Consider the following 26,363-nt stretch of genomic DNA (forward strand, 5'->3'; position numbering starts at 1 on the left):
AACATAGCTACATCTCCATGGCCATCTTTTATTTCATATCACTTTGCGTTTTCCTGTCAAAAACAAAAACATAAACCATTCCTGATAAACAGCTGTCATGTTTCACCCCATGTGTTTAGTGGTACAAAATGTCTTAATATAGAATTGGTACAGTTCTTTAGAATACTTGTTTATCAAGTAAATTAATGTATAAAATTACTTTCTCTCAACTGTCCATCATAGAAACTAAATTCTGCCTTCATTTTATTAATGCTTATTTGCCTTTGGTTTCATTTAGGAAACGCCACCTGTTTCCTAATACTCAGAGCTGAGTGCCTCCCAGTGAGCCATGTTCAGATCATCTTTTTCTAAAGAATACTGACCTCCATTCTTGATGTATTATCCCCTGCAGTTCCCATCTGCAGACACTCTTTTAGAGTAATAAAATGCATGCACTCACCAACAGAGAATACTTTCGTATGTCTGAAGTTCTTCTTCACCTAGAAAGTATCTTTGCTGTTCTAAATAAGATCCCTTCTCACAGTTTTGGAGCATATAACTGGGTGAGTTGGATACATATATCAGAATTTTCTTTTATCCCTCACTTCTCAGTTGACACTGTGCCACATTGAACCTCACACTATTCCTACCAAGTACTATATATTGTGTGTCTAAGCAGGAAAACATACAGTACTTGAAGCAAACAGTATGCATTATTTGATTCCCTAAAAGACTCCTTGATATCTAAGGCTGAGCTATGTGTGGTGTCCTTGGAATTTCTAATTTGTAAGTCTCTGTTCTGGTTAATTTAAATGACGTACCTATTATTCAGTTCTGCAAAGTCATATAGTACAATTACCTTTCAAAATTCCCCAAAGCCTAACCAATTAAAGTTCTTTTTTTCCCTAAAATTTAATTTGTATCCTTTGCCAACTATGCCTTTTTATTACCAAGTAAAGGATTACATTAAATTTCTAAATTTGGACACTTATATAATTCTTTTATTTTACTTAATTGTGCCTGAACTATTTATTTTCCACTCAGGGAGGGTACGAAAAGATACTTAACCAAGCTTCTCACTAAGCCTGATTACTTAAGATCTCATCATTTTCTTTAAAGGTAGAATGTTATCCTGGTTTACAAACCAGTTAGGGCATAGTGGAAAGAGCGCAGGCTTTGGACTCAGACATTGTTTCAAAGCCTGGCTCTGTCAGTGTGTGACCTTGGCGAAGTCACATAAACTCACCGCCTTAGTTTACCCTTCTGTAAATACGGGGTGCTATTTACCATGTTTAGTAATTGTAGAGTAAATGAGTGAATATTTATATAAAGTACCTAGAAAGTAATGGGAAATTCAAAATGGTGGCCACTACTGCTATTGTTATTTGTCACTAGATTAACAAAACTTCTAAGTACAGTTTTATTTTGAAGTTCTGTTACATTACTACCATGCAGCTGTAAAATAATTGTGTCCTTTATATGCTTGCATGTCACTGGTGGATGAGAAGTTATTACTCTAAAGGTATTTGGGGGTTCATCAAGATAAGAGGTATAAATATAAGATGCCATTGTTTTTACCTGTACTTTCTTCAGGGTATCCTGTCTTGGTAGTGAATGGAAGAGGGCCTGGTCCCTGGGGCAGTACAGAAGGCACTTTCATCATCTAACTCACTGCAAATGTCATGTGAGGTTTCATGGAAGTATTAAGAGATCCAATTAAGAAGAATAGTTCTGAGTCTAAAGCAGCCCAGAGTGGCTTCTCTAGGGGAAACTCCCTGCTCAGCTGGTACGTTTGTGTTTGTCATTAGGGACACCTTGTATCCCAGGTGCCTGCCTTGAGACATCTGCCTGTACTGGCTTCGTGTTACACACAAATCCACATTTAATAACATTTCTAGTGTTATTTATAGGCTTAGTTATGTTAATAAGATTGTTTCACAGAGTTCTTTCTCTTATTCTAGTACCTGGTGGTTGTGGAAAGAGGAGGGGTTAGAATGGGAAGTTAAGTCTTACTTTAAGGAAAGATTAGGTGTTATGCTATCATGCATTGCTTTTCGCCTTTGTGCAGCCCTGAATCTGTGGAGGCTAGTCCAGCAGTTAATGAGAAGAGCGTGTATTCCACTCATAATTATGGGACCACTCAGAGACATGGGTGTCGAGGACTGCCTTATGCTGTGAGTATGCATTTGTTTCTCTCCAAAGCAGTGATCTTCCTGGAGTGTAATCCATTCTTATACATTGTGACTTTCTTGCAATGTTTATATGCAGCATGACGAAGTTGCCCCTTTTGCACTTCCCTGCCTCCAGCGGACGTCTAGCCCTGCATCATTGTTCTTGTTTTTATGTCCCAGTTGACCTTGGCATTTTGTTTTATCACTTTCCTGGTTGAAGCCAAAAAACGAAGGGTACTACTTTCTTCTTTCTTTCCATATGTACCATACTTTAGGGGAGAGAGGGGCCAGTGTTTGGACACTGTTGATTTAAAAAATCTTATTTTCAGGATCATAATTACGGAGCCCCTCCTCCTCCGACACCTCCTGCTTCTCCCCCTGTCCAGACGATCATCCCTCGTTCTGACCTGAATGGCCTGCCGTCGCCCGTAGAGGAACGCTGTGGAGACAGCCCGAACTCTGAAGGAGAGACTGTTCCTACCTGGTGTCCCTGTGGTCTTTCTCAGGATGGCTTCCTTCTCAACTGTGACAAGTGCAGGTAAGGTCATGTTCCATCTAAGTTCAAGCCTGGGTTGCTGGGATTAGGGTTTCTTATTAGTAGGAAAAAGCTCAAAGTATTCTTTCTTGTGTTTGTTAATGTAGATGATTCCTTAGTGCTCCTTGGCTCGAATTCTCTGCACTAGGTGAGAATTGGTGACAACAAGGAATGAGAGATTGATGTTAAAGCTATTGAATTTGATATGAAATTTAATGTCCTGGAGACTTTTGGTAGGTGGGAGGAGAAGGGGGTAGTGTATGCAGAGACACTTCTCCCATTTTTGCGATAATGTTCTGCATGCTGTTGGAAGGACTACTTTAAGTTTATTTTCCCTCTTTAGGGGAATGAGCAGGGGGAAGGTTATTAGACTTCATCGGCGGAAGCAGGACAACATATCAGGTAATCAGAAGATGGGTTATGCCCCTATTTTGACATATTTTATATTTTAAATATTTGTCTAAACAACTCCTGTAAGTTCCCGTGGTCCCTAGCTCTTTTCATGGAAAGAGATAGAAGTCCTCACAAGACTACTATGTAATTTTCTTATTGTGAATTAAATGTATCTATAAATGGCATTTAGCCCTGTAGCAATCAAAATATTTCTAGTGAGCACAGAAAATCAGATGCTTTTTAATATGTTACATATTGAGGCAGTGGAGCTTTGGGACTGAATATAAGGAGAGAAATATATACAATGTAGAGTTTATGTCTTATTGCCAGTGATACAGGAAGAATCTTATTTTCATAAAGAAGGTGGATATTTATGTTGTTTTACTGATGATAGACTTACCGTATTTTGCTGCATGTGATGCCCTCCCATATATAATGGGCACAGTGTTTTTGTATGCATTATGTGTAGGATTATTGTGCCCGTGCTGTGTAATCATCATACCCATGTATAATGTGTGTGCTTAATTTTCCCTCAAAAATTTGGGCAAAAAATACACATTATACACAGCGAAGTACAGGGATAGTACAAGTAATGACCTACTAGATATGGAATAGATCTAATGGAATAAGCTGTTTTTAGTGCTCTTTTAAATCTGTTTATACAGTGTAAACTATAAAATAACCTTTTTTCAGGTGGGGATAGCAGTGCAACAGAAAGCTGGGATGAGGAGCTTTCTCCTTCCACTGTGTTGTATACAGCAACACAGCACACACCTACTAGCATCACCTTAACTGTTAGAAGAACCAAACCCAAGAAGCGGAAAAAGAGTCCAGAAAAGGGTCGTGCAGCACCAAAGACAAAGAAAATCAAGGTATGGAGGGTAAAAGTATCTTAAATAGAAATATTTCTGAAATAGCTCAAATTTTGGACCAAGAATGCACCAAAAATTTTTTAAGAAGTTTGATCCAGGTGTTTGAAGGGCCACTTTTGCTCTACTTGCAAAAATCAGCTAATCTGTGTTGTGAACATGTAGACCAACCTCTCTTCTGCCACTCCATACCATCACAACTGGCACAGTTTCTTCTCCTCCAAGCCCCATCCCAGGTATGAAATCCCAGCCCCACCTGGCACAAACCCATATATGCTACAGCAGCCTCCAATCTAGGCTTCCACTATTCCTTCCAGTATCTCCCTGCCTCCTCAGCCCAAAGCAGTCAGAAATTCTTGTCCTGGTACATGCCCACCTCATGTCATTGGGTTGATTTTTTTTTTTTTTTTCCGTGTTTCAAAAAGAATAAATCAGGAAACATCTCTTGAATGGTCTAGGCTTCCTCAGTGTTGCGGTCACTTTTCCTGTATTCTCAAATAAAAAGTCTCCAGGAGAAACCTCTTCTGTTTTGTGTTCTCTCTTCCCCATCAGGGCAACTTTGTTGCTCCTAGGTGACTTGCCCATCCCTTGTTAAGGGGATTGGTCTTTGTTTCCTTCTTAATTTCAAAATTGGTAAATCTGCCACCTTAACATTTTGATTTGCTTTTTCTTTTAGTGTCGGGGTGCATTTAGGGTTTAAGTGATGCATGCTCTTCCCTACTGTTAATTACCTAGTTTCACAATGGGATGCACTGGAATTAGCCACAGAGTTCACTGGCCTTGAGCTACTCCTACTCTTGATAACAGTGTGGGGAATTCAGTTGTATTTGTTACCTAGGGAAAGGGGGCAGACAAGAACACTAATTCTTGCCTTAGTTTTAGTCTCAGATAGGTATAACTGTCATTCTTGGTACCAAGTTTTGTTTTGTTCTACTTGTTTTCCTCTTTGGGATAGGCATTTCGAGAGGGATCCCGGAAGTCCTTGCGGATGAAGGTAAGGGGTATTCTTCCCTGATGCTGTGTTTACTTCACTGTGATCTTGCATTTTGGTCAGCTTCTTTCCTGATTGATGGTCTGGGAATCTTGGATTCTGCTTTTCATTAGTTTGTAATTGTTGCCATTCGGTTTTCATAGAGCCTTTCTCCAAAGTAGATTTTCTTGGCCATTTTCTGAAATATTTTCCCTTTCTGTAATTAACAGTTCATGTGTTGGTTTTTCATTAGCTGCTTTTCAGGGGGTGACATTTTCCTAAACAAAATGAGGCTGATGTGTTGTGTTGTTGTGATTAGCCTCAACCTCAGGACTGAGGGTTTTCTGGGGATAGAGCATCTCTTACATACCCTCCCTAGCACCATACAGGCTTTCATCACCATTTGGAAGGATAATTTTCATCAGTAGGAAAGTAGTGTTTATTAATAGGAATTACTCTTACTGGAATTACTTATATTTGAACTGATTTCTCCTGGCATATCTATTTGGTATAGAAGATTTTGATGATGCTAATGTGTTTCTTATCTGTGGTTATCAAATAGAAGAGCTTATAAGGTACGCTTTTGGATAGCAGTTGGAGAATAGAGAAGTTATGTGTGATTAACTTTTAGGTATTGGCTGATAAAAACAGAGTTTGCCCAAAGGACATTTGATTAGACAGCCTGGTATCTTCCTTTACCTGTGTATATATAGGATGACATACCTCCCAAACAATTCCTTAGGACTTTAAAGCATGTAATTATAATTAAGATTTATTTTAATTTTATAAGTATTCATATCCCTAAATGTGTAAATTATATAGAGTAAGGATCTTTCCTGTTGACAGTTATATACAGAAAACATTAACATCTTTCAGTGAGAATAAGCTTTATTATGACTGATGTTAACAAAGATCACAGGTGGTACTTTACCTAAAATTCGAAGGCTTTGCCTTGCATATAACTGTAAATAGACTTGTACGGATCTGTAAAAGAGATGAGAAGAGGACTTAGAGCCCAAGAGCATCAGAGTCCTTAGATGCCTTGGAACACAACTTAATTATCCTACTACAAGGGGCCAACTTTGCTTTAACTGCCCCTTTATTTTTGTCTCCTTTGCTTACAGGGGACCTTTAATAGTTGTATGGAACAGGCATATCCCTGGTCCCAACTGCTAAGCCCTTTTCTATCAACTATTGTAAATTGCCTTCAGGGGCTTGAAATGTTTTCAAAGATATTTAGTGACTCTCCCGAAAAACTACACATAAACCCCAAGTATTGCTTGCTATTTTGAAATGTTGACAAATAGTCCAGTAAATGTGTTAAAATTTAAACAATAAAAAATACTGGTCGGTTTATTTTAATTCTCACACCAGAATTTTAGGTTGAGTTACATTATAGATTTTATACTTAGAATTCCTTACTGTTAGAACTCCACCAAAGATCTGGGTGAGAGCTATATAAGAGTGGGGACAAATATCATTTGGATTTTTAGTCCCAAAGTCAAGAGCTTCCCTAATGGAGACTACTCAAAATTTCTCAGTCTTGATACCATTGGCATTTTGAAGCAAGAAATTCTTGGTCTGTTGCAGGGACCTGTATTCTGGGAGGCAGTTTAGCAGCATCCCAGGCGTCTACCTACTTGGTACCAGTAACACACAGGTATAATATTCAAAAATGACTTCAGATATTATCAAATGTCTCCTTATGGGCAAATTACTTCTGGTTGAGAAACACTGTTCTAAACCCTCTGAGACAGGGTGTTTAATACCCAGAAGAATGGGACGGCAGAATAGAGAGAGTTGTATTAATCAATAGCATATGATACTGTGGCAAGGCTTCCATTATACATTAAGTTTAACAAGTCAAAAGTTCAATGATCTCTACTGGCTGCTTAAACTTGAAAATAATGTTTGGGCAACCATAATCCTCAGTCTTATAAGCAAGCACCCTTAAGTCCCAAGTTTTGCACTTTTCTTTTGCTCAGCCATTAGTGACATGTCAAGCAAATGGTATTCTGTTCTCAGTGTGTTGGCCTTAGATCCTTTGTTTGTTGTTCAGTCCTTTGGACTAGTGAGAAGCATAGAACACAATAGTATTGATTTTTTTCATTTTCTGTTTCATGGGGAAAGGATGGTGGACAACAGTCGGTTAAAACCAGTGACACAAAAATGAAAGAAAGCAATTGTAATAGGTATAAATGTTTTCTATATAATTTATGGAATATATGTTTAATTTTCTTATGCCCATTTTTGCAAGTTTAGTGTGGACATGACTTGTAAGTAGCTTTGGTATTATAATGTCTTTTCCTTCTAGTCATCACTAGTATGACATCATCAGTATCAGTGTTTATTTTGTTTTCTGATGGCACCTTAAGTCTTGAGCACCATGAAGGAGAACGTGTGTCAGACTTAAGCTCTGTCTCTGTAGTTCAGACACATAAAACTGTCTGTTTAGGATGATGTTTCTGTAATACAATAATCTTTTCTCACCACTGTCCCCATAGAGAGCAGTGGTTTTCCTAGAGAAGTATAGTAAAGTACTTCTCATCATTTTCTACACTCTACCTACCCACTCCCTCCCCTCACCTTACCTTTTCAGAATGTGGCTATTTAAACTGTCAAAAAAGAATGTTAGATACACTCCAGAATAACGACTTTTTCTATGGGAAGTGAGATGGTGACTTATTTATTTTGGGTCACATATATTTAGAATGAACATGTATTAATTGTATAAAAGCATTCTGGAGAGAAGTGAAATAAATGCCAGTTTGGGCTGGCACACTAAGGCAGATGTTCAAGAAGTATTGAAATTTAAGGGATGTGATGTTTAAGGGGTGTCGTCTTCATTTTCGTGAAAATTTTCTTGTTAACTTGATATCATTCTTCTAATAACAAAATTGATTTTTATGACTTAAAAATGGTCGTAAAATCACAGTGATGGGATAGAACTATGATCCAGATTAATTTCTCCTTTTAAAAATGAGGAAACTGAGCTTTTCTATGTTGTTCAAGGCTTCCCTGCTCATTGGTAATGAAACCATGGTAGAAGCCAGATCCCCTGACTCCCAAGCTATTACTCTTTTATGCCACACCAACTGCCAAGCAAAAACAAATTTTCTTTGAGACTCTTAAGTCTCTTTCCTCCCTTTCCCATTTATTCATGGACTTTGCTAACCTACCTGATCTTTGTTCTCTACAGAATTCTCCTTCTGAAGCACAGAATTTAGATGAGAATACAACTGAGGGATGGGAAAATCGGATAAGACTGTGGACTGATCAGTATGAAGAAGCTTTCACTAATCAGTACAGTGCAGATGTACAGAACGCCCTTGAACAACATCTACATTCTAGCAAGGAATTTGTGGGCAAACCTGCTATTTTAGATACTATCAATAAGACTGAATTGGCCTGTAATAATACAGTTATTGGTTCCCAAATGCAGGTAAGGATCAAAGGATTAATGACTCTTAAGTAAGTAGTTGATTTTTAAGAACCCAGGAAGGGGTCATATGTTGGAATTATCATATCTTTCAAATGTTCAAGGACTTAGAATAACAAATTAGCTACCTACTGAGCATCTTTAACCAAAGCAGGTTATAGGAACGAAACTATCCAGATACATATTTTTAAACTATCTTTATTGATTAAAAATAGATATATTAAGATAGAAAATTTTATACAGCCTCAGTAGAAATTATGATTCATAGAAAGCTAAGCTTATTTTTTTCCTCATTCTTACATTAGACATAGACTACTAAAATCTTAATCATATATTTTTCTTCGATCTTTTCTTGCCTTGGTGGGCGGCGGGGGGGTCTGGTGACAAGTTCACTACATAGTCTGTTTCCTAGAAATACTGACCTTTCAGCAAATCAAAATTTCTGATCATTGACCCAAATAATATGTACAGATTCCTCAGTTAGGAAATATTTTTAGTGTCTACTACGCTGCTGTTGCTATTATCTAATGTTAATACTCCGGTTTTATTCAGCTACAGTTGGGAAGAGTCACTCGTGTACAAAAGCACCGGAAGATCCTGAGGGCTGCAAGAGATTTGGCTTTGGATACTCTTATAATAGAGTATCGAGGGAAAGTCATGTTACGACAGCAATTCGAGGTCAATGGGCATTTCTTCAAAAAGTAAGAATATCACTTATTGATCAGTGAGGGCTAAAGAGAGGGCCTGGCTGAGTTAGTATGGCTATAAAACCATCTGGTTGATAGACTGCTCTTTTGGGGGGGGGGGGATTATAGGTCAAATAAGCTCATTTCTGTCTGCATTGCTGGAGAAATGCAAATGAATCTGCAAATTGTTTAATGAATAAAGTAGTGATAACTCCAGGCCAAGTATTCCTTGTTTTGTGCTTATTCTTTAATCAAAAGCAAACAAGCAAGTGATATTTTCCAAGTTGAGGAATTGCAAAAGACTGCTGCTGTTTCTGTCAGCATATGTTTCATTTTTGAAGTCATGGGGTAGCCGTTTTATTTGTGTTGAGAATTACAGGAATTTTAATTATATCCCTAGACCGTACCCCTTTGTGCTCTTCTACTCAAAATTCAATGGTGTAGAGATGTGTGTGGATGCACGTACATTCGGTAATGACGCTCGGTTCATCAGAAGATCGTGTACACCAAATGCAGAGGTAAGATTTCTGTAGCAACTTCTCTTTGAATGGAATCACCAAAGAAAAGTCTACTGAAGAAGCAATCTGAAAACTTCACCCAGATTAAGATCTGTAGATAGTGGTTGTGATCTTCATTGTGAGAGAAACAAACAACAAAACTAATGATGTCTTTATTCCAACAGGATGGAGGCAAGGAATAGATGTTCTTTAGCGAGGAAAAAAATATTTGCTGAAGAGAATGAGCTAGGCTGGATTAGAAGTCAAAGGGGTTACATTAAAGAAGTTGCCATATAATATTGTAGAATACATCATTGGGCCCAAACTAAGTTGTGTGATTGCAATTTTTAGATTTTAGTTAATAGTGTTAATAAAAGACAGTCTAGACATTTTTGGAATGAATTTCTCAGTGTACCCATATGAAGCAAGAACATTATAGAGCTTTTCTTACAGACTAAGAAACTTTAATTCTCTGAAGATAGCTTTAAGATGTAGAACAGTGACCTTACCCTGATTTCTTACATCTCAAAATTTATTCACTGAAGTATTTTAAATTTTAGAACAATTACTGAAAAATGGTTTCAAATGAAATGGTAGTTAAATAACAGACTACAGTAACTTACGTGGGGAGAAATTATTTGGGTTAAAAGTTTTTTCTTCTTTTGAAGAGTTCCTCATTTTTATGATGATAAATCATCAACCATATGTGTTGTTTACACAGGTGCGACACATGATTGCAGATGGGATGATTCACCTGTGTATCTATGCTGTGTCTGCCATCACCAAGGATGCTGAGGTCACCATAGCATTTGATTATGAGTACAGTAACTGGTAAGACCTCCAAATTTTCCTGACATGAATGGCCTTATCTTACATATTAAGCTATTAAGTTTGCTTTTCTTCCATGCCGTTTTCATCTATTTGAACTAATCTTTTCACAAGTACTGCATTTTCTACCTAGAAATTGTGGAGGGAAAGGTAGGCTTAGGGCATTTTGGGGTTGGTTGGTTGGTGGTTTCTTAGAGACATTGGTGCATTGTATGATATTGCTCAGTAGTCTCCTGTCAAAGATATTTTGGTTTACACCTTTGTATAGCAAGAACAGTAAAAGGGGGGTGGGGTGTGTATGACACTCCCAGAAATTGCAGGAGCGTCTGTTGTTAGGCACACAACACTCATGCTAGGGGTCATGTAGAATGAGAGATTTAAGTTTTACCCCATCCGCTCAAACCATATAATCCAGTTATGTATGACAGTGCAGAAGAACAGAGATGGCAAGTTCACAGATGAATATGTGATGGGTTTTATTAAGTGGATGCTTTTTCTTCTTTGGTCCTTTTAGGCAGAAGAAAAAAGATTATATGGTAAATTGATGTTTGGCATATGTACAATAAGAAAAGAATAATAAGTAGGGAATTAGTAGGTAAAAGTTAGGACGTGGTGAAGATAAACAGGAAATAGTAAGTGTGGCCACTTCAAACTTACTGATTCACTACCCATTAAATAGCAAAAGAGAGTTGGGAGAATTGAATTTGGTGGGGGCTTTCTTTCCTTTCCACTAACAGTGTGTCGGTGGGAAGAGTTGGGATTATATAGAAGCACAGAATATTGAAAATAACTCATTTAACTTTTCTTTGAATAAGTTACACATAGACTCTACAATGACTTATTTATTCAAAGATATTATCACAAGAAATCACGCTAGTATTTCAAGAGAAAGAATGGGTAATATCATTGGTTTTTAAGGGTACTGAGACAGGCACTTTTATTTGTTTCTTTGGAGCAGTAATTATAAAGTGGACTGTGCATGTCACAAGGGGAACCGGAATTGCCCTATACAGAAAAGGAATCCCAGTGCTATAGAACTGCCACTTCCACCTCCTCCAAGCCTGCCCATCATCGGAGCAGAAACTAGACGGAGAAAAGCACGACGGAAAGAGCTAGAGATGGAGCAGCAGAATGAGGCTGTGGAAGAGGATACCAACCCACAACCAGAACAAGTTTCTGAGAAAGTGACTGTATCTAGTGACCATGAGGTAATTTTCCTTGGCCAGAGGCTGTTGCTATGGTACTGACCCTCTAAATGAGGAGGATCCCAGGTTGCCACAAGTCTGATGTAGGGAATCTGTGGTAGCACTTAATGCCCTTCATATCAAGGTGGGTGTGGGTATGTGTTCATTTTTTTATTTCTCTCTCTCTCTCTCTCTCTCTCTCTCTCTCTAAGAAATGTTAATGACATCTTTTCAGCTACTTTCCAAGTTTTAGTCCCGAGAATGGGGGTTATCATCTGTGTTTACCATGTGGTCCCACAAGTAACACTGTCAAGCACTAGAAATTGTTTCTAGAGAGTTTTAAGATACCAGGAAAAAAAAGAACAGATTGATTTTTTTCCCTAGAGCTTAAGAGTACAGCTGAATATTGACTCTGTCTTAAAGGAAATAGACAATCCAGAAGAAGAGAAAGAAGAGGTTACAGATGACCAAGAGAACCCAGCTCATAGCAGGAGGGTGGGTACCTTCTAACATCCTTTTGTTTATGCTGATATCTACTACCTACAGCATGTGAAGCCCTGTTCTCCTGAGTTTGTGTCATCTTTGACAACATACTATACCATCGTCTGTAGGTTAAGGATAGGGCTTTTTCTGTAAAGTAGATTGCATTGTGATTTTTTTTTTTCACACACATAGTATTTTTCTAGTGGTGGTGATGAGTATTTTTATCTAGTGATGATGGTGGTGGTGGCGATGATGGTCTTTAGAGGTGTCTTACTAACAACCTCATTTCCCAAAAACTGTCTGGTTGAAAGAAAATGTCTCTGTTGGGGCTACTTGCTCTGACTTAGGAATTTTCTAAGTTTGTGTGAGTTCTGACATTTAAAAATCCCTATTGGTTATATGGGTTCAGAAAATCTACTTTTTTGCTGAAACCATTCATGTTTGTTTCTGTCCCTGCAAAGAAGTTCAATAAAAACTATTTGGTTATTTTTGAACTCTGAAAATGGAAATACTGGTTTTGATGACTATTTTTCTTTTATATTAAAGGTTTCAAAATAGCTGGCCCTCTTTGACAAGTTCATGTTTGACCTTACCTTCCTTTACAACTCTTAACACTTAAATGAAATATTTTATTTTTAGTTTTTCTCTTTTATTCTCCACAATATGTGTACTAGTGGTTTTTGTAAATGTCTTTAAATTTTCATAAATAATATTTCTGAAAAGCTGTCTCCTCATCTTGGTTGAAGCTTTTTTCTATGCTATTGCTGTTTCTTTCTAGACTCGGGAAGATAGGAAGGTTGAAGCCATCATGCATGCTTTTGAAAACTTAGAGAAAAGGAAGAAGCGGCGCGATCAGTCCTTGGAACAAAGCAACTCTGATGTAGAGGTTACTACCACCACCTCAGAGACACTTGTAGGGGAAGAAACAAAAACTGAAGCCCCTGAATCTGAAGTTAGCAACTCTACTTTAAACGTGGCCATCCCAAGCACCCCACAGAGTATTGGGGTGAACACCCGGAGGTCTTCCCAAGCTGGGGTAAGAGAAGAAAAAGCTCCAGGCCTTCGACACCCTTGCTTTTGCTAATGTCAGTGACCTGCTTTTTAGAATGGTTAAAATCAGCATTTTCAGCTTTACCTCATAATGCATTAAATAAGGCCATTTTCATCAGCTGCGGGATTTAGGGAGACAAAATTGGAATGACTAGACACTTTAGACTAGAATGAAACTTCATACTGTTTCTGCCAAATAAACTGTTGGTGGTGAGTTCATACAAATTATTTGGTTTCTCTTTTGGCTCTTCTGTATAAGACAGTTATACAGCTGCCCTTTCATAGGATTCTCAGGATAAACTCATGTTTCCCTATCCTGCCGTAGCCATGAATTCTAAGCCTTAAGCTAAAACTTCAGTGTCTGGGTAAGAAAGGGAAAAGTTGTCCTCTTTGCTAAGAACCCTAAAATTAGGTGATTACTTTCAGCTGACTTTTGACCTATTTTATAAATACCTAGAGGAAAATAAAAACAACTAACCAAGACATCTACCAACAGCCTATTTAGGTAATTTAAATGTATACATTTTTGTAAGGATTACATTTGAAATTAGTACTTCTAAATACTCACTTTTTTCACCAGTAAACATTCAGAATGCTTAAAGTGAATAGAAGACTAGATAGAATATTAGCTGTTAAGAAATTCCTGGTAAGCATTTTACTGTGCTATTGTTATAGGATGTTGCTGCAGAAAAACCAGTCCCCAAACCACCTCCAGCAAAGCCTTCTAGGCCCCGACCGAAGAGTCGAATTTCTCGGTACCGGACCAGTTCAGCCCAAAGACTAAAGCGTCAGAAGCAGGCCATTGCACAGCAGGCAGAGTTGTCACAAGCTGCCTTGGAAGAGGGAGGAAATAACAGCTCAGTAATTCCTACTGAAGCTGGGAGTATAGACAGTTCAGGAGAAAACAGGCAATTAACAGGGTCTGACCCAGCTGTGGTATCAGTTGCTGGATCCCATGTCAACCGTGCAGCATCTAAATACCCCAAAACCAAAAAGGTAAGTCATGAAAACATCTTTATGAGTCCAGTCTGATAAGGGATTGTATCTTAGTCAAGTGAGAGGACCTATAATACCCAGAAAAAATAAATACTCTAAGTATTACTAAATTAAAAGTTTTAGATAAAATGCTTTGACACAGAGGGCTGAAGCCATTGTACTACATTTCTTTTGTTCCCACAATTTTAAGGCAGAGCTGAATAGTGTTATCTGGGATTGTTCTGCCTTAGTGGTTATAGCGAGGGTGAAGGAAGATATCCTTGCATTTTGAATGCTCAGTTCATATTCTCTGCAGCTGTTGTATCTACCTGTGAGCTAGTTTCTAGATAAGGTTTGTCTTTTATCATCTTAACACTGCTGCCTCTGGCTTTTATACCTGCAGCATCAACTAATGATCTCTTTTTACCTTAGTATCTAGTTACAGAATGGTTGAATGACAAAGCAGAGAAGCAAGAATGCCCTGTTGAATGCCCTTTACGTATTACCACGGACCCAACTGTACTGGCAACGACCCTGAACATGTTACCTGGTCTTATCCATTCCCCGTTAATTTGCACCACCCCCAAACACTACATTCGCTTTGGCTCACCCTTTATCCCTGAGAGGCGTCGAAGGCCCCTTCTGCCTGATGGCACATTCAGCTCCTGTAAAAAGGTATGTCTATATTTATTTTTAACCTAGGTTGCCTGTAATCATGACATATCTAAAACATCCTCCAGATAGCCACTCTCTGCCCGTGTGAGTTTATTATGAGTTAGTTGTTCAGCCACGAGTATTGACGCATCAAGAGTCAGTGGGACTAAGGTGGGATGTATACTGTGTTTTTGGTGCTCATTGTGAGTATTCACTGTTGTCTTTTCAGAGAGCCCTTGAGGTTACTGAGTTGAGAGCGCACAGCATTTCATGCCTGGGTAGGGAGGGATGTTTTGTGTGTGCTCTTGTGGTATTGGTTAATATGTTCATTTGTGAATTTGAGTGAGATTGGGCCCCAGGTATTCTAGAGCACTGTTGCATAAGTAAAAAATGATCAAATTGTGTTTTAAATTAATTCAATCGCTATTATCATTTGAATGCGAGTAGAGGGATAGTCCTATTAAATGAGCATAATTCCTGTTCCTTGATCAAATGACAAGTTGGATTGTTTATTCCCTAGTGAATATGGGACCTACTATAAAATTCATTCTCTCTTTCTCTTCCTATCTGTCCTTCCTCTAGTTACATACTGTTTTTGGATCTAGTGGCCGTAGTGTTTGATGGTGGTTTGTTTTGGAGTGCTCTTTCTTAATTCCCAGAAGCCCTGAATATTTTCCAAAGGTGTCTCTCAGGAATAGATCACTCCCTCAGAGTATTATGACTTTTTTGTGTTTCTAGAAGTATAGGACACACTTTCATTTGGTCTTCCTTTGAGGTAGTCTGTTCCCTGGAACACCCTTTTCTCTTATCCTCAGATCTGGATTCAGGCTGCCTTCCTCAGTGTCTGCCATTGCCCTCCTCCACTGGCATCACGTACATGAGGATGCTGCATGTAGATTATTTGATGTGATGAAGTCTCCAGCTCCAGGCAGGTCTTCCCTGACTCCTCCAAACTTAAAGCTTTTCTCTTTCCCCAAAGAGCAGAAATTATTTCTTGGGGGGAGGGGGGCATGAAAGATGAGCCAGAGTGGTGTGGGATATGGAGGGGAGGAGGGCAGCAGGGATCTGTGCACAAAGGAAGGGCCCGACCACTGAATGAGCAGCATACATTGAAGAAAGTCTTTTCTTAACCACACATCTTACCTACTTAAGTATTTGAGTCACTTAGTGGTTTGGGGAGAATTCCCAAGCAGAAGAACTCCTAAAGAGAAAATTGACCACGAGATCTTTGCAAAAAGGGTTTGTAGATAATGCAATAACAAAGTACTAGATGTTTAAGGATGTTAACTGTTGAAGTATCTTATCAAGCCAGATTGTAGAATCTCCTCTATTTTGGTCCTTTATGAAGTGTGGACAATTATCTGGTACAGATTAATAGTGAAGTCTGAATTGTAAATAGTATGGACAAGCCTCTGGAAATGACGTCTTGATTATTCTGATACTGAGTTATGATCATTCTATTCCCATCTTGCTCTTCCAACTAGCAGAGTCCTATAAAAATCAAAAATGTATCGAAATTTCATAGAAAATCCACTTCTTAGAGCTCTTTTTACCTGGTTGTGGTTTAGAGCTTGTATCTATGGTTCATCTTTGTATCTCCACTGGCAATGGATAGAAATCCCATTTAACTCATGTTTGTGTTATATTCTCCAAATTTGTCTGTCTGTCCTTAGTCTTGTTTGATACAGGCTCTGCTCGGGCACTTTCATCTGTATGTATCATACCACTCTTCAGGAGTTCAGGCTATGTATACTGAATTAACATAACAAAATTACCTTACTTAAATTGGGTCTTGTTTAAGTTTAGATTTGAATTGTTTATATTTTAAAATCAAAATATAGCTTTTTATGGGGTAAAACTAATGAAATTGAGTCTTTCATCTAGCAGTTGAACTCAGCTTTATTCTAGATGGGGTTGGAAAAGAATTATTCATAGATTGGTTAGAAAGTATTCATCTAGTGCAGGACTTAAGATTTCTGTGATTAAACAAAATCGTGATAAGTTTCTGAAGATCCCTTAGAGAACAATGTAAGTTAAACAGATAAGAAAAACCATCATCGATTAAATTTGTTAGAACAGTATATATTCTTTTTTTAATTTTAATATATTTTATTAATTATGCTATTACAGTTATCCCATTCTTTTCCTCCCCTTTTTCCCCCTCCACCCTATACCACCCCTCCCACCATCATTCCCCCACCTTAGTTCATTTCCATGGGTCATGCCTATAAGTTCTTTGGCTTCTCCATTTCCCATTTTATTCTTAACCTCCCCCTGTCTATTTTGTACCTACCATTTATGCTTCTTATTCCCTGTCCCTATTCTTTCTCCTCCCCAGAACAGTGTATAGTCTTAACAGGACTACTGTTTTATATCTAATTAAAGGAGGTACAGGCCTCATAAGTTAAAAAAGTATAAAGTCGCATATGTATATTTGCACCCAGATTCTTAGAGTATTTCACAGAACATTTTATGATCTTCCCAGAGTTTCTAAGTAAACTGAATCATAGTTCTTAAAAAGCATGTTATGGTGTGTATATCTTTTGTTGGATCTTCCTTCATATCTTATTTTAGAATGGTAGCATTTATAAGTGGCTAACAAGTATTTCAGTAGTGTCCCTCCTTGTTCTCTGTAAATCCTCTCTAAACTTACCTTGTAGGCATAATGTATGTGGGTCATTTGGTCTCCCAGCTTTCTTAGGAAACCATCCTGACTGAAAATGAAACACTGCTTGGTATTGGTATTTCATTGTATACATTGGAGTGCTATTAATCTGTCTCTCTATACATAGCATTGAAATTCAGCTGAACAAGTCCTCTCTGAACATGTGTGTTCAGTACTCTGCTACAAGCCTTCTTCACATGCATTATCTCGCTTAGCCTACATGACAGCCCTGTGAAGATGGGATAATCTTTGGCTTAGAAGGGTTCAGTAACTTTCCCAGAGTTTGGCGGCTAGTAAAAGGCACAGCCAAGTTTCAGCACAGACCTTTGAACTCTAAAACCCAAACTACTTCCGTGTTCTTTACCCTTTTAAACAGTTCTCTCTCTATATAGGAATCTCTTGAGTTCCTATACAGAGTTTCAGAGAAGGAAGAAATGTTATTTTGACCTTAATACCTATAGTTAGGACTTAGGAATGAGGGTATATCTAATGTTAATTTATTGTCTATAGGGGTGATTCAAACTTGTTAGGTATAAATGTGCATGTTCCTTTTTTATGGGCCCTAAAATATTGTGTAGACATAGAGTAGGGCCAGGAGGAATGGGTTAGATCATGTTTGCTAACCTTGACCTTATATGTATTTGACCTTGTTATCACCATAGTAGCATCTTAATTTTCAAAATGCCCCATCCTGGTTTTATTTTACCTTTTTGTAGTCATCAGATCCAGAATGTAAATTTCTTTATGGGTGCATCTACTTCTTTTCTCCTGAAGGAAAACACAGTAACCCCAAATGAGTCCTGTCAATCTGCTCTGAAAAGAAAAACTTATACTAAAGAAGGTACCTGTAACAAATTGTATACTCATTTCTTCCTGGCCCTAATTTTTTTTTTCATCTATACACTGAGTGATTTGGACAAGGTGACCTCTAAGATCTTTTCTGAGTCACAAGGAGCTGTAGTTCTGACAGTTCATCTTTACATCAATATTCTGTGTATAAGAGAGTACTTTTTTTTTTTTATCTTGTTTTGGCTTTTCAGAGACCTGGTCATATCCTACAATGTTGATGTAATTCAATTTATGGTTGAGATCTTTCTTTATATACTTGTTCACGCTTTTCTTCTCATGTTTGCAACTTTATCTTTGCTTTCATTTGACAGTCCACAATGCCATTTGCATGATGTAAAATTTTTCTTGGTGACATTTTTCTCACTTATTTCCTAAGAAATAACTATTTCCTAAGTTTCTCAGAGGGTAAATCAGAATGCTCTGTTTAGTGAAGAGAAGATTTACTTAACTGTAATACTTGTTCTCTGAAGGTGTGAAATTATAATCACCTTTGCTCTTCCTATTTGGGGAAGGGTCTGACTCAGAAATTGATGTTTATCAAAATTCGATATGTCTTATGTCAGGGCAAGAGAGCCACAGAGTTGTGAGCAACCTACAACTGTGTATCTTAAGAGAACACAATTACAGGTAAGAAATCTCTCACAGGATGCATAATCTTACTATCCTAATCTTTGCAGGCTTACTTTCTGACCTAAATTTATTTCTTATCATTTAATGAATCAATATTTGCTGCAAAAAAAGTGACCTTTTTCCCCTTTTTGATTTCTGCAGAAGATCATTTATTCTGATGATTTGCATTATTCATGCAAACTACTTGATAGTGAGAAGAAAATTAACAGGATATTCCAACTAAGAGTTGACCTTCTGGAAGTATTTTGATACCTGTAGTGAAGAGCTGTTCTCATCCAGAGTCTTCCTGTGAATCTTTTCTGTTACCTCTTCAGATGTTCTTGGCACTTATTTTACGTGCTGGTTTTATCCTGTATGATCAGTCTCTTAAATAAATGCTAAGATTTCTTCCTGTCTCTTTCCATTTCCCCCCTCTAAGCAGTATGAGAAGTTGAGAAATCGTTTTTTTATTGTTTTGGTTTTTCAAATGGGATCTCATTGTGTATAATCTAGGTTTTCTTAATTTTGCCCAGTAGAGGAATTGATGGGTAATATTCTAGTATGCTGAAACACAAGACAAAAAAATACTTGACTGTGGAACTGAATGAGTGTTTGATTACATCTCTCACCAGTTGATATGTAATAACCTGGTTAATGTATTTAAAATAGATATATTAATGTTTTAAGTGATTGTTGATAATTTCCTGGTTCTTTTCCCATTATAGCGCTGGATAAAGCAAGCCTTGGAAGAAGGGATGACTCAAACATCATCTGTACCCCAAGAGACTAGAACTCAGCACCTATACCAAAGTAATGAGAATAGTAACTCTTCTAGTATCTGCAAAGACAATGCAGGTACGTATCTCAAACCTTTCTGAATATATGAGCGATGATTATTTCAGATCCACATAAAAAATTTCAGTATGAGTACTGAAAGTCTGATACAGAAAAGAATAGCAGCCCTGGCCAGTTTGGCTCAGTTGTTTAGAACATCATCTGGTAAACTGAAAGGTCACAGGTTTGATTACTAGTTGGGACACATGCCTGGGTTGCAGGTTTGGTCCCTGGTTGGAACACGTATAAGGGGCAGCTGATGTTTCTCTCCCTCTCTCTCTCCCTCTATTCCCCTCTCTCTAAAATCAGTAAGTGTGTCCTTGGGTAAGAAAAAAAAATTATATTTGAAATAGCCTTGTTCTCTAAATAGTTACTTTACATCTGTCTTTACAGAGGAAGAGAGAGATCTCAAGTCAGGGATCAGTTTTCCCAGGACGACAAAGAAGGAACTAGACAGTGTACAGATAACAGCAGAAATGGTTATGAAAAGGTTAGATACATTTAAAGTAGTAAGTTTAGGAAATCTTTATCATAAATATAAAAGGGAAAATAAGCAAGAAAGATGTGGAACACTTCAAGAATGAATCACGTGGAACACTTCAAGAATGAATCACAAGTATAGGTAATTCAGTTGGGTGTGGCTTGGTTGAAGGTTTGGGATGAATGGAGTAAATGAGAAATTACTATGAGTCGTTTATTTTAACAAGGACTTGCTCTGTTAGTGTAAGATTTTTTAGAAGACACAACCTTGAATCCAACTTAAAGTTCTCATAAGTTTTTTAACTATAGGGTCATGAAAAATCATCTGGCCCACTAGTTTTCACAGTGACTCTTGCACGAGGTTTCATTGAATTGCAGTTGAAATCACTGGTGCATGAATTTGTGATACCAACTTATTTTGGTACAGTTCTTTTACTAAAGTTTCTCCTGCCAGTATCAACTTAATTCAGAAGTCTCTGTATTTCCATAAGTTTATCTCTAAATCAATTTTGTAGATATTATACTATCAAAAGAAAATAACAATAAATTAGATGCTAAAGGTTATGTAAGGCTACAGCTAGCATATTTCAGATTTTCATAAAAACCACTTCACTGTTTCTATTCTTTGACCTGCTGAGTAAATATGAACTTGAATTAAATAGGTTTGTCTGCTAATGTCTCCTTTATGTTAAATTTTTGTATAATATATTTTGGAAAAAGTAGGCTGCTAAAAATATTTTTTTTCTTCAAATTATTTAGTTTATTCTTCTTTCTCTACATTGGATTATGCCTTATAAATTACCACATGTATAACCCTAGGGTAATAAAATCCCAATGTGGAACATGTGGAAGATAAATGATACCACGTATTTAAAATAATCTTACTCTCTTCTTCATGTATTACGGAGATTTACTCAAACCAGATTAATATAAATTAAAAGGCAGTTAACAGACTGGGAGAATACAACATTTTTTTGACAAAGGGTCAACATTCTTGTTACTTGAAGAGTCCTTACAAATGAAGAACAAGATTAAAAAAAAAAAAAATCCTTAAGTGGGTTAAGTTTTAACAATATGAATGACATACTGCTATTAAAATTTTAATTTGGATTTCTGTTGTCATGGAAAGATTTTTTAGCATGTATTTCTGAGTGAAAGTACTAGGTTATTGTGCAGTGTGATTTGGACAAGAGTTAATAAGGCCGTGTTAAATAAAAAAGAGGTCTATATGAAAATACACCAGGATATTAGCAGTACATTAATTTTGGGTTGTGGTTTCAAGTTGTATATTTAAATATGTGGATATTCACTTACATAATCTTGGGAAGTAGTTGAATAAAGGTAAAAAACAATAAAAGATGGATAGATTTAACCTCATAAAATTTGAAAGCTATGTATGACAAAGAAAAATGAAACTGGAAAATATTTTTTCATAAATACAGTACTATTAACAGAAAAATAAACCGTGGCCCATAAACTTCATAAGGGCAGGCATTGGGTCTGTTTTGTTGATTGTGACTTCATGATAAGTACTCAGTAAATATATTTTAAATGAATGACCTGTATGTTGATTGCGGAGTGGGTTCATCTGTGCTTTCTAGCTTTTCTACAATGAACTTCATCACATGTAATTGCCTTTAGTAGTTATAGTGTTGGACCTAGCAGTATAGTAGTCTTTTAAAAGATTCATTGTTTTAATACTGTTGGAATATAGAAAAGGTATTCTAAGTATAAGTCATGGATCACACGTTTGTTTGATACCCTGGCACTTTTCAAAAGGAGAAAAGAAAAATAAGAAAGAAAACTTACTGTCTGCAGCAAAAAGAACACACTTTCAATCTAGGAAAATAAGTTCTCAGATATTAAAAAGGAAAATATGCATCTCCAGTATTTTTTGCACTTACTCTTACCTGTGTTTAAAATCTACTGTAGTTCAGTGCCTCATAACTTTATTAACTACTCCATTAATTTAGATAGTTTCCAAGTTGTAACCGTTGCTACCAGACTAATGTTCCTGAAGCATAAGTCCAATCTGTTGTTCCAAAGTTTTTCTTTGAAGTCCTGGAATAAATAGCTACTACTCCATTTACCAAGTCTTTGAGATATAATTTAACCTAGTGATTATTAAAAATGTAGATGGGAACCAGATTACCTAGTCTTTATCTCTCTAAACATAAAATTCCTCATCTTTAAAATGGGGAATGATAATAATAGTTCTGGATTTATAGAGTTGTTGGAATTAAATCTAATTAATTCACGTAAAGCACATAATACAGTGTTTGGTATATATAATAAGCACTTTAAACGCATAATTATTTTTTGCTAACAGAGCAGTATGGTCACCTCTGTTGAATTCTTAAACATGTTTTACATATATTTTATGTTTCATACAAATTTGTAAATGCCTTTAAATAGATATGATGGCCATTTTCCCCCCACATAAATTAGGTCACTGATTTTCATATAGGAGTATTAAGTAAATAAAAATCTTTTAACTGTTGTAAATGAGTAAAAATGTTTTTTTTTCCTCAAAGAAAGTGAGATGGGTACTTTGGGCCTAAGTAATCACTAAAATATATACAACAGTAACTCATTTTAAAGTGGACCTAAAAAGTATGAGTAGTGTATTCTGATGAGAAAAAGTACCAGCCTAGTTTTTAAAAATGGTTGGGAGTTCTTGTAGAAGTCATTTCATACTTTGAAGCACTCTAAATTAGGAACTAGATATAGATCAGGTAATCGTGTGTACCTCTTTTCTACTAAAGCAGAATGTTACAGAAAGCTGCTGAAAAAATGGCAAAAATATATGAGAACATAAGACACGCATGCAGTTAGTGTTCCGGAAGCTTGAGTTGGTGACATGTTAATTAAGTTGAGGGTGATTTTAACAAAGTGAAACAGATTTGGGATTTTTGGAAACTCCTAAAAAAAAAAATATACATTTTCTACTAGAAGAGATTAATTAGCGCCAGGAATCAGTCAGAAGTGTCAGATTCATCTGGCAGTTTCTCTGGGAGATTGATTTGAAAATTACTTTAGTGTGGCAATTCAAGAGTTTCTTTGGGCTTTTGGTTTGATTGCAGGAGATAACACTGAGATAAGGCAAAAGAGAAGTTAAGAGCCTTCATGGGTTAAAGATTAATGACTTTACTACAGAGTCTTCTTTTAAACTGTGGTTTCAGCCTCTCATCCAAGCTTTGTATTTTACAGACCTGTTGAGCCCATTAAAGAAATGGAAGTCTCGCTATCTAATGGAGCAGAACGTCACCAAGTTACTTCGGCCTCTTTCTCCAGTAACACCACCCCCCCCTAATTCAGGCTCAAAGAGCCCCCAGCTGACCACACCTGGCCCATCTCACCCAGAAGAAGAATGTCGAAATGGATACAGCCTCATGTTCTCACCAATTACGTCTCTTACTACTGCTAGTCGCTGCAATACTCCTCTGCAGTTTGAGGTGATTTGGGTTTGGTTGTTGGGAGTGCCGAATATAAAATCATCATTTGCACCTCCTCATTTCAAATATGGTATCATTTCAAATGCTTTTTTACCATGTTCCTTGCCTGTCTCAGCAATAGAATGGGAAACTTCAGGGTCAGTGTGAACTATTACCTGGTAGCCTCTCATCTTGGCAGTCCATATAATTCCCAAAATAGGACTAGTTCTACCACAGGTGACGTGCATCTGCCTTTTGCATGCAGTCCATCAGTCTCCTTAACTTTAGGTAGTAAGCCCGTTAGATCTCCATCTTTGTCTTCACTCCTTTGGTTAAAATAGGCATCTTAAGTGCCTAGTAATCATTAATGACACCAGCCTGAGAGCTCTGATCATACTGTTTGTCTTTGTTTCTAGGCCTGTAAATCAGTGAAGTGTCTTTCCCTGTCGTTTTGTATTCTCATTATGGTCTCATTGAATAGAGATTGAGAAAGCATATGGTTTATGGCAGATGGGTTTTTTTCCTACCGCAGTACCTTCCCTTTTTGTTACAAGATATTAGAAATGAGACAGAAACTGGCAACACGTGTTTATAAAGACATTGATTACATTCACTCTCTGGATTAAGTTAGAAATGTGTATCAACTGTTTCAAAACATTAATTCTGAATCACTTTAGTATTCAAGCTTGGGTGACAGCAGATTTGCCAAGTAGATTCCATGTGTATTAAAAAACTCATCTATTGCATGTTGCTTTGATTTATAATTAAACTAAACAGACACAATCTTTTCCTTCTCAGAAAAATTTGTTCTTATCACTAAACGCACTCAACTCTGCCCCTAGCTTGCATTTCTCCGGATGTGTTCTTTCAAAAGTTGAATGTCCTAACCAATGCCATCCTCCTCCCTGGTCAGCTTTTATGAGAGCATGGGGATTAAAAATATATGGACTTGAAAATGACTAACGCAGAAAGAAGTAGCTAGCAACCTTGAAAATAAGAGGCAGATATACCTAAGCTAGATCATATTAACTTTCCTTTTGGTGCAAACCTCTTTTAGGGGGGGGGAGGTAAAAAACTTTACTGGTTACATTTGATTTCTAGAGAAGTTACTCTACCAGTTCTCTTGTGGTGTTCTTTTTAGCCAGATAGTAAAGCAGCTAATATCGAGCCTTACTAAGTTTACCTGGTCTAATTACAGTTGGCTTTTCAGTTACCAGCTAGAGTTTGATAAGTAACATTTCATGGGAGGACTTGGAGGGCAGTATATTATAGGAATAGGGTTTCATACTTTGTCATTGCAGGATTTATTATAATTAAACGTGAAATTAGAAGGTAAGTTGCCTTCCCAGAGAGCCAAGTTTAGTACTTGGTGCAGTTCCTGTCTCTTGTAGCATTTTGGATAACTGAAACACTATGAAAATGTAAGAACTTCGCCATCCTGACCATTCTTATCATCATTCTAATTGCCATACCCTCTCTTATTTTTTAGTATAAGGAGGTGGGGAACCTTATTTCCATCCAAGACTGTGACACAGAGAAATATCCAAAAGGTGTCACAAGTAAAGATCAGCTTGGTAGGGGCAAGAATATTTTTGAAAGGAAAATTAAAAATCATTCCAGGAGAAAAACAGAAATCTCTCCAATTCCAGGGGAAGGAGTTCAGGAGTTAACAGCCAGTACCCAGCTCTGCTAAAACAGGCTCACTTCCCTTACCACAGAACAGTTGTCCATAGTCACAACATTAGGAACCCCCCCCTTACCCTTGGCACCCTGAATCCCTTGTTACAACTACCACCGTTATTCTCTCCACTGTTTACCATTCAGATCTTCCCATCAGAGTTCACTGCCCAGTTTCTGCTTGATATGGGAGTGGTACCTCAGGTGAAAACCCTTAGGGTAAACCTGTTTAGGACTCAAGGACTCAGAGTATAGACATCTGCTTTTTTTTTCCTTCTGTTCCCAAAAGTACAGTGGATTATAACACCAGAGAATGTTAGGTGTGGTCAGGCTTAATTAGATTATGCCAAGAACCATCTAGTCTGAGCTAGAGAGTCCGTCAATCATATCTTCTGTAACTGTAATTCAAGAGGAACTGGCCATCTTCCTAGCCATGTCATCCCCCAGCATGCTAAGTAGTTTCCCTGGATAACAGTGGTGGGCCTGAGTCACATAAGAGAATGAGAAAATGTAATGTTCAAAAGGGTCTGTGGGGTGAAGGAAAAAGGTTCCCTTAAGGAGGAATAAGTGGTCGCGTGCCCAATAACAAATACTACAGGTTGCTAAACTCTCATCTAACATAAATAGAAATATACAGTTGACCCTTGAACAACATGGGCGTTAGAGGCACCAACCCCCTGCTCATTTGAAAATCCTTGTATAACTTACAGCTCCTCAAAAACTTTACCACTAATAGCCTACTCTTTACTAGAAATGTTACTGATAACACAAACAGTCCATTAATACATATTTTGTATGTTATATGTATTATATACTTAAAGTAAGGTAGAGAAAAAATGTTGAGGAAATCATAAGGAAATTAGATTTACAGTACTGTACCTGTTTATTGAAAAACTTACATATAAGCTGACCTGCACAGTTCAAACCAGTGTTGTTCAAGGGTCTGCTGTAATAGTGTAAAATTTCACCTATCTCTTTCCTGATACCTGCTTGAGATGTTTACTTGTAGCATGAAACATTATTCTTAAATGCTTTCAAAGGCACCAGGAAGCATTTTAACAAATCATCCTGTTCATTAAGATGAGTTCTGCAATTAAACATT

The 26,363-nt window shown here is 37.2% G+C and overlaps 1 protein-coding gene across 20 annotated transcripts in view; it reads left to right on the plus strand.

Moving 5' to 3' along the window:
- The window catches only part of SETD5 (SET domain containing 5), a 72,787-nt gene that overhangs the window by 38,069 nt on the left and 8,355 nt on the right, over positions 1-26,363 (plus strand). For 4 of the 20 annotated variants that reach the window (XM_045192254.3, XM_024556453.4, XM_045192255.3 and 1 more), the window contains 17 exons: positions 1,573-1,765; positions 2,048-2,153; positions 2,480-2,688; positions 3,029-3,087; positions 3,772-3,950; positions 4,903-4,941; positions 8,117-8,359; positions 8,909-9,057; positions 9,443-9,560; positions 10,261-10,370; positions 11,323-11,575; positions 11,975-12,046; positions 12,813-13,070; positions 13,760-14,080; positions 14,492-14,734; positions 19,562-19,691; positions 23,361-23,605. In XM_045192254.3, the coding sequence (XP_045048189.2) occupies positions 1,674-1,765; positions 2,048-2,153; positions 2,480-2,688; positions 3,029-3,087; positions 3,772-3,950; positions 4,903-4,941; positions 8,117-8,359; positions 8,909-9,057; positions 9,443-9,560; positions 10,261-10,370; positions 11,323-11,575; positions 11,975-12,046; positions 12,813-13,070; positions 13,760-14,080; positions 14,492-14,734; positions 19,562-19,691; positions 23,361-23,605 (2,826 nt within the window). In that variant the 5' untranslated portion in view covers positions 1,573-1,673. Of the gene's footprint in view, positions 1-1,572; positions 1,766-2,047; positions 2,154-2,479; positions 2,689-2,792; positions 2,834-3,028; positions 3,088-3,771; positions 3,951-4,902; positions 4,942-8,116; positions 8,360-8,908; positions 9,058-9,442; positions 9,561-10,260; positions 10,371-11,322; positions 11,576-11,974; positions 12,047-12,812; positions 13,071-13,759; positions 14,081-14,491; positions 14,735-19,561; positions 19,692-23,360; positions 23,606-26,363 lie in introns of those variants that run through there. The other 16 variants (XM_045192256.3, XM_045192261.2, XM_045192257.3 and 13 more) reach the window with 13 other exon arrangements.

Source organism: Desmodus rotundus, chromosome 8 (assembly GCF_022682495.2).
Source record: "Desmodus rotundus isolate HL8 chromosome 8, HLdesRot8A.1, whole genome shotgun sequence".
In the NCBI taxonomy this organism is placed as follows: domain Eukaryota; kingdom Metazoa; phylum Chordata; class Mammalia; order Chiroptera; family Phyllostomidae; genus Desmodus; species Desmodus rotundus.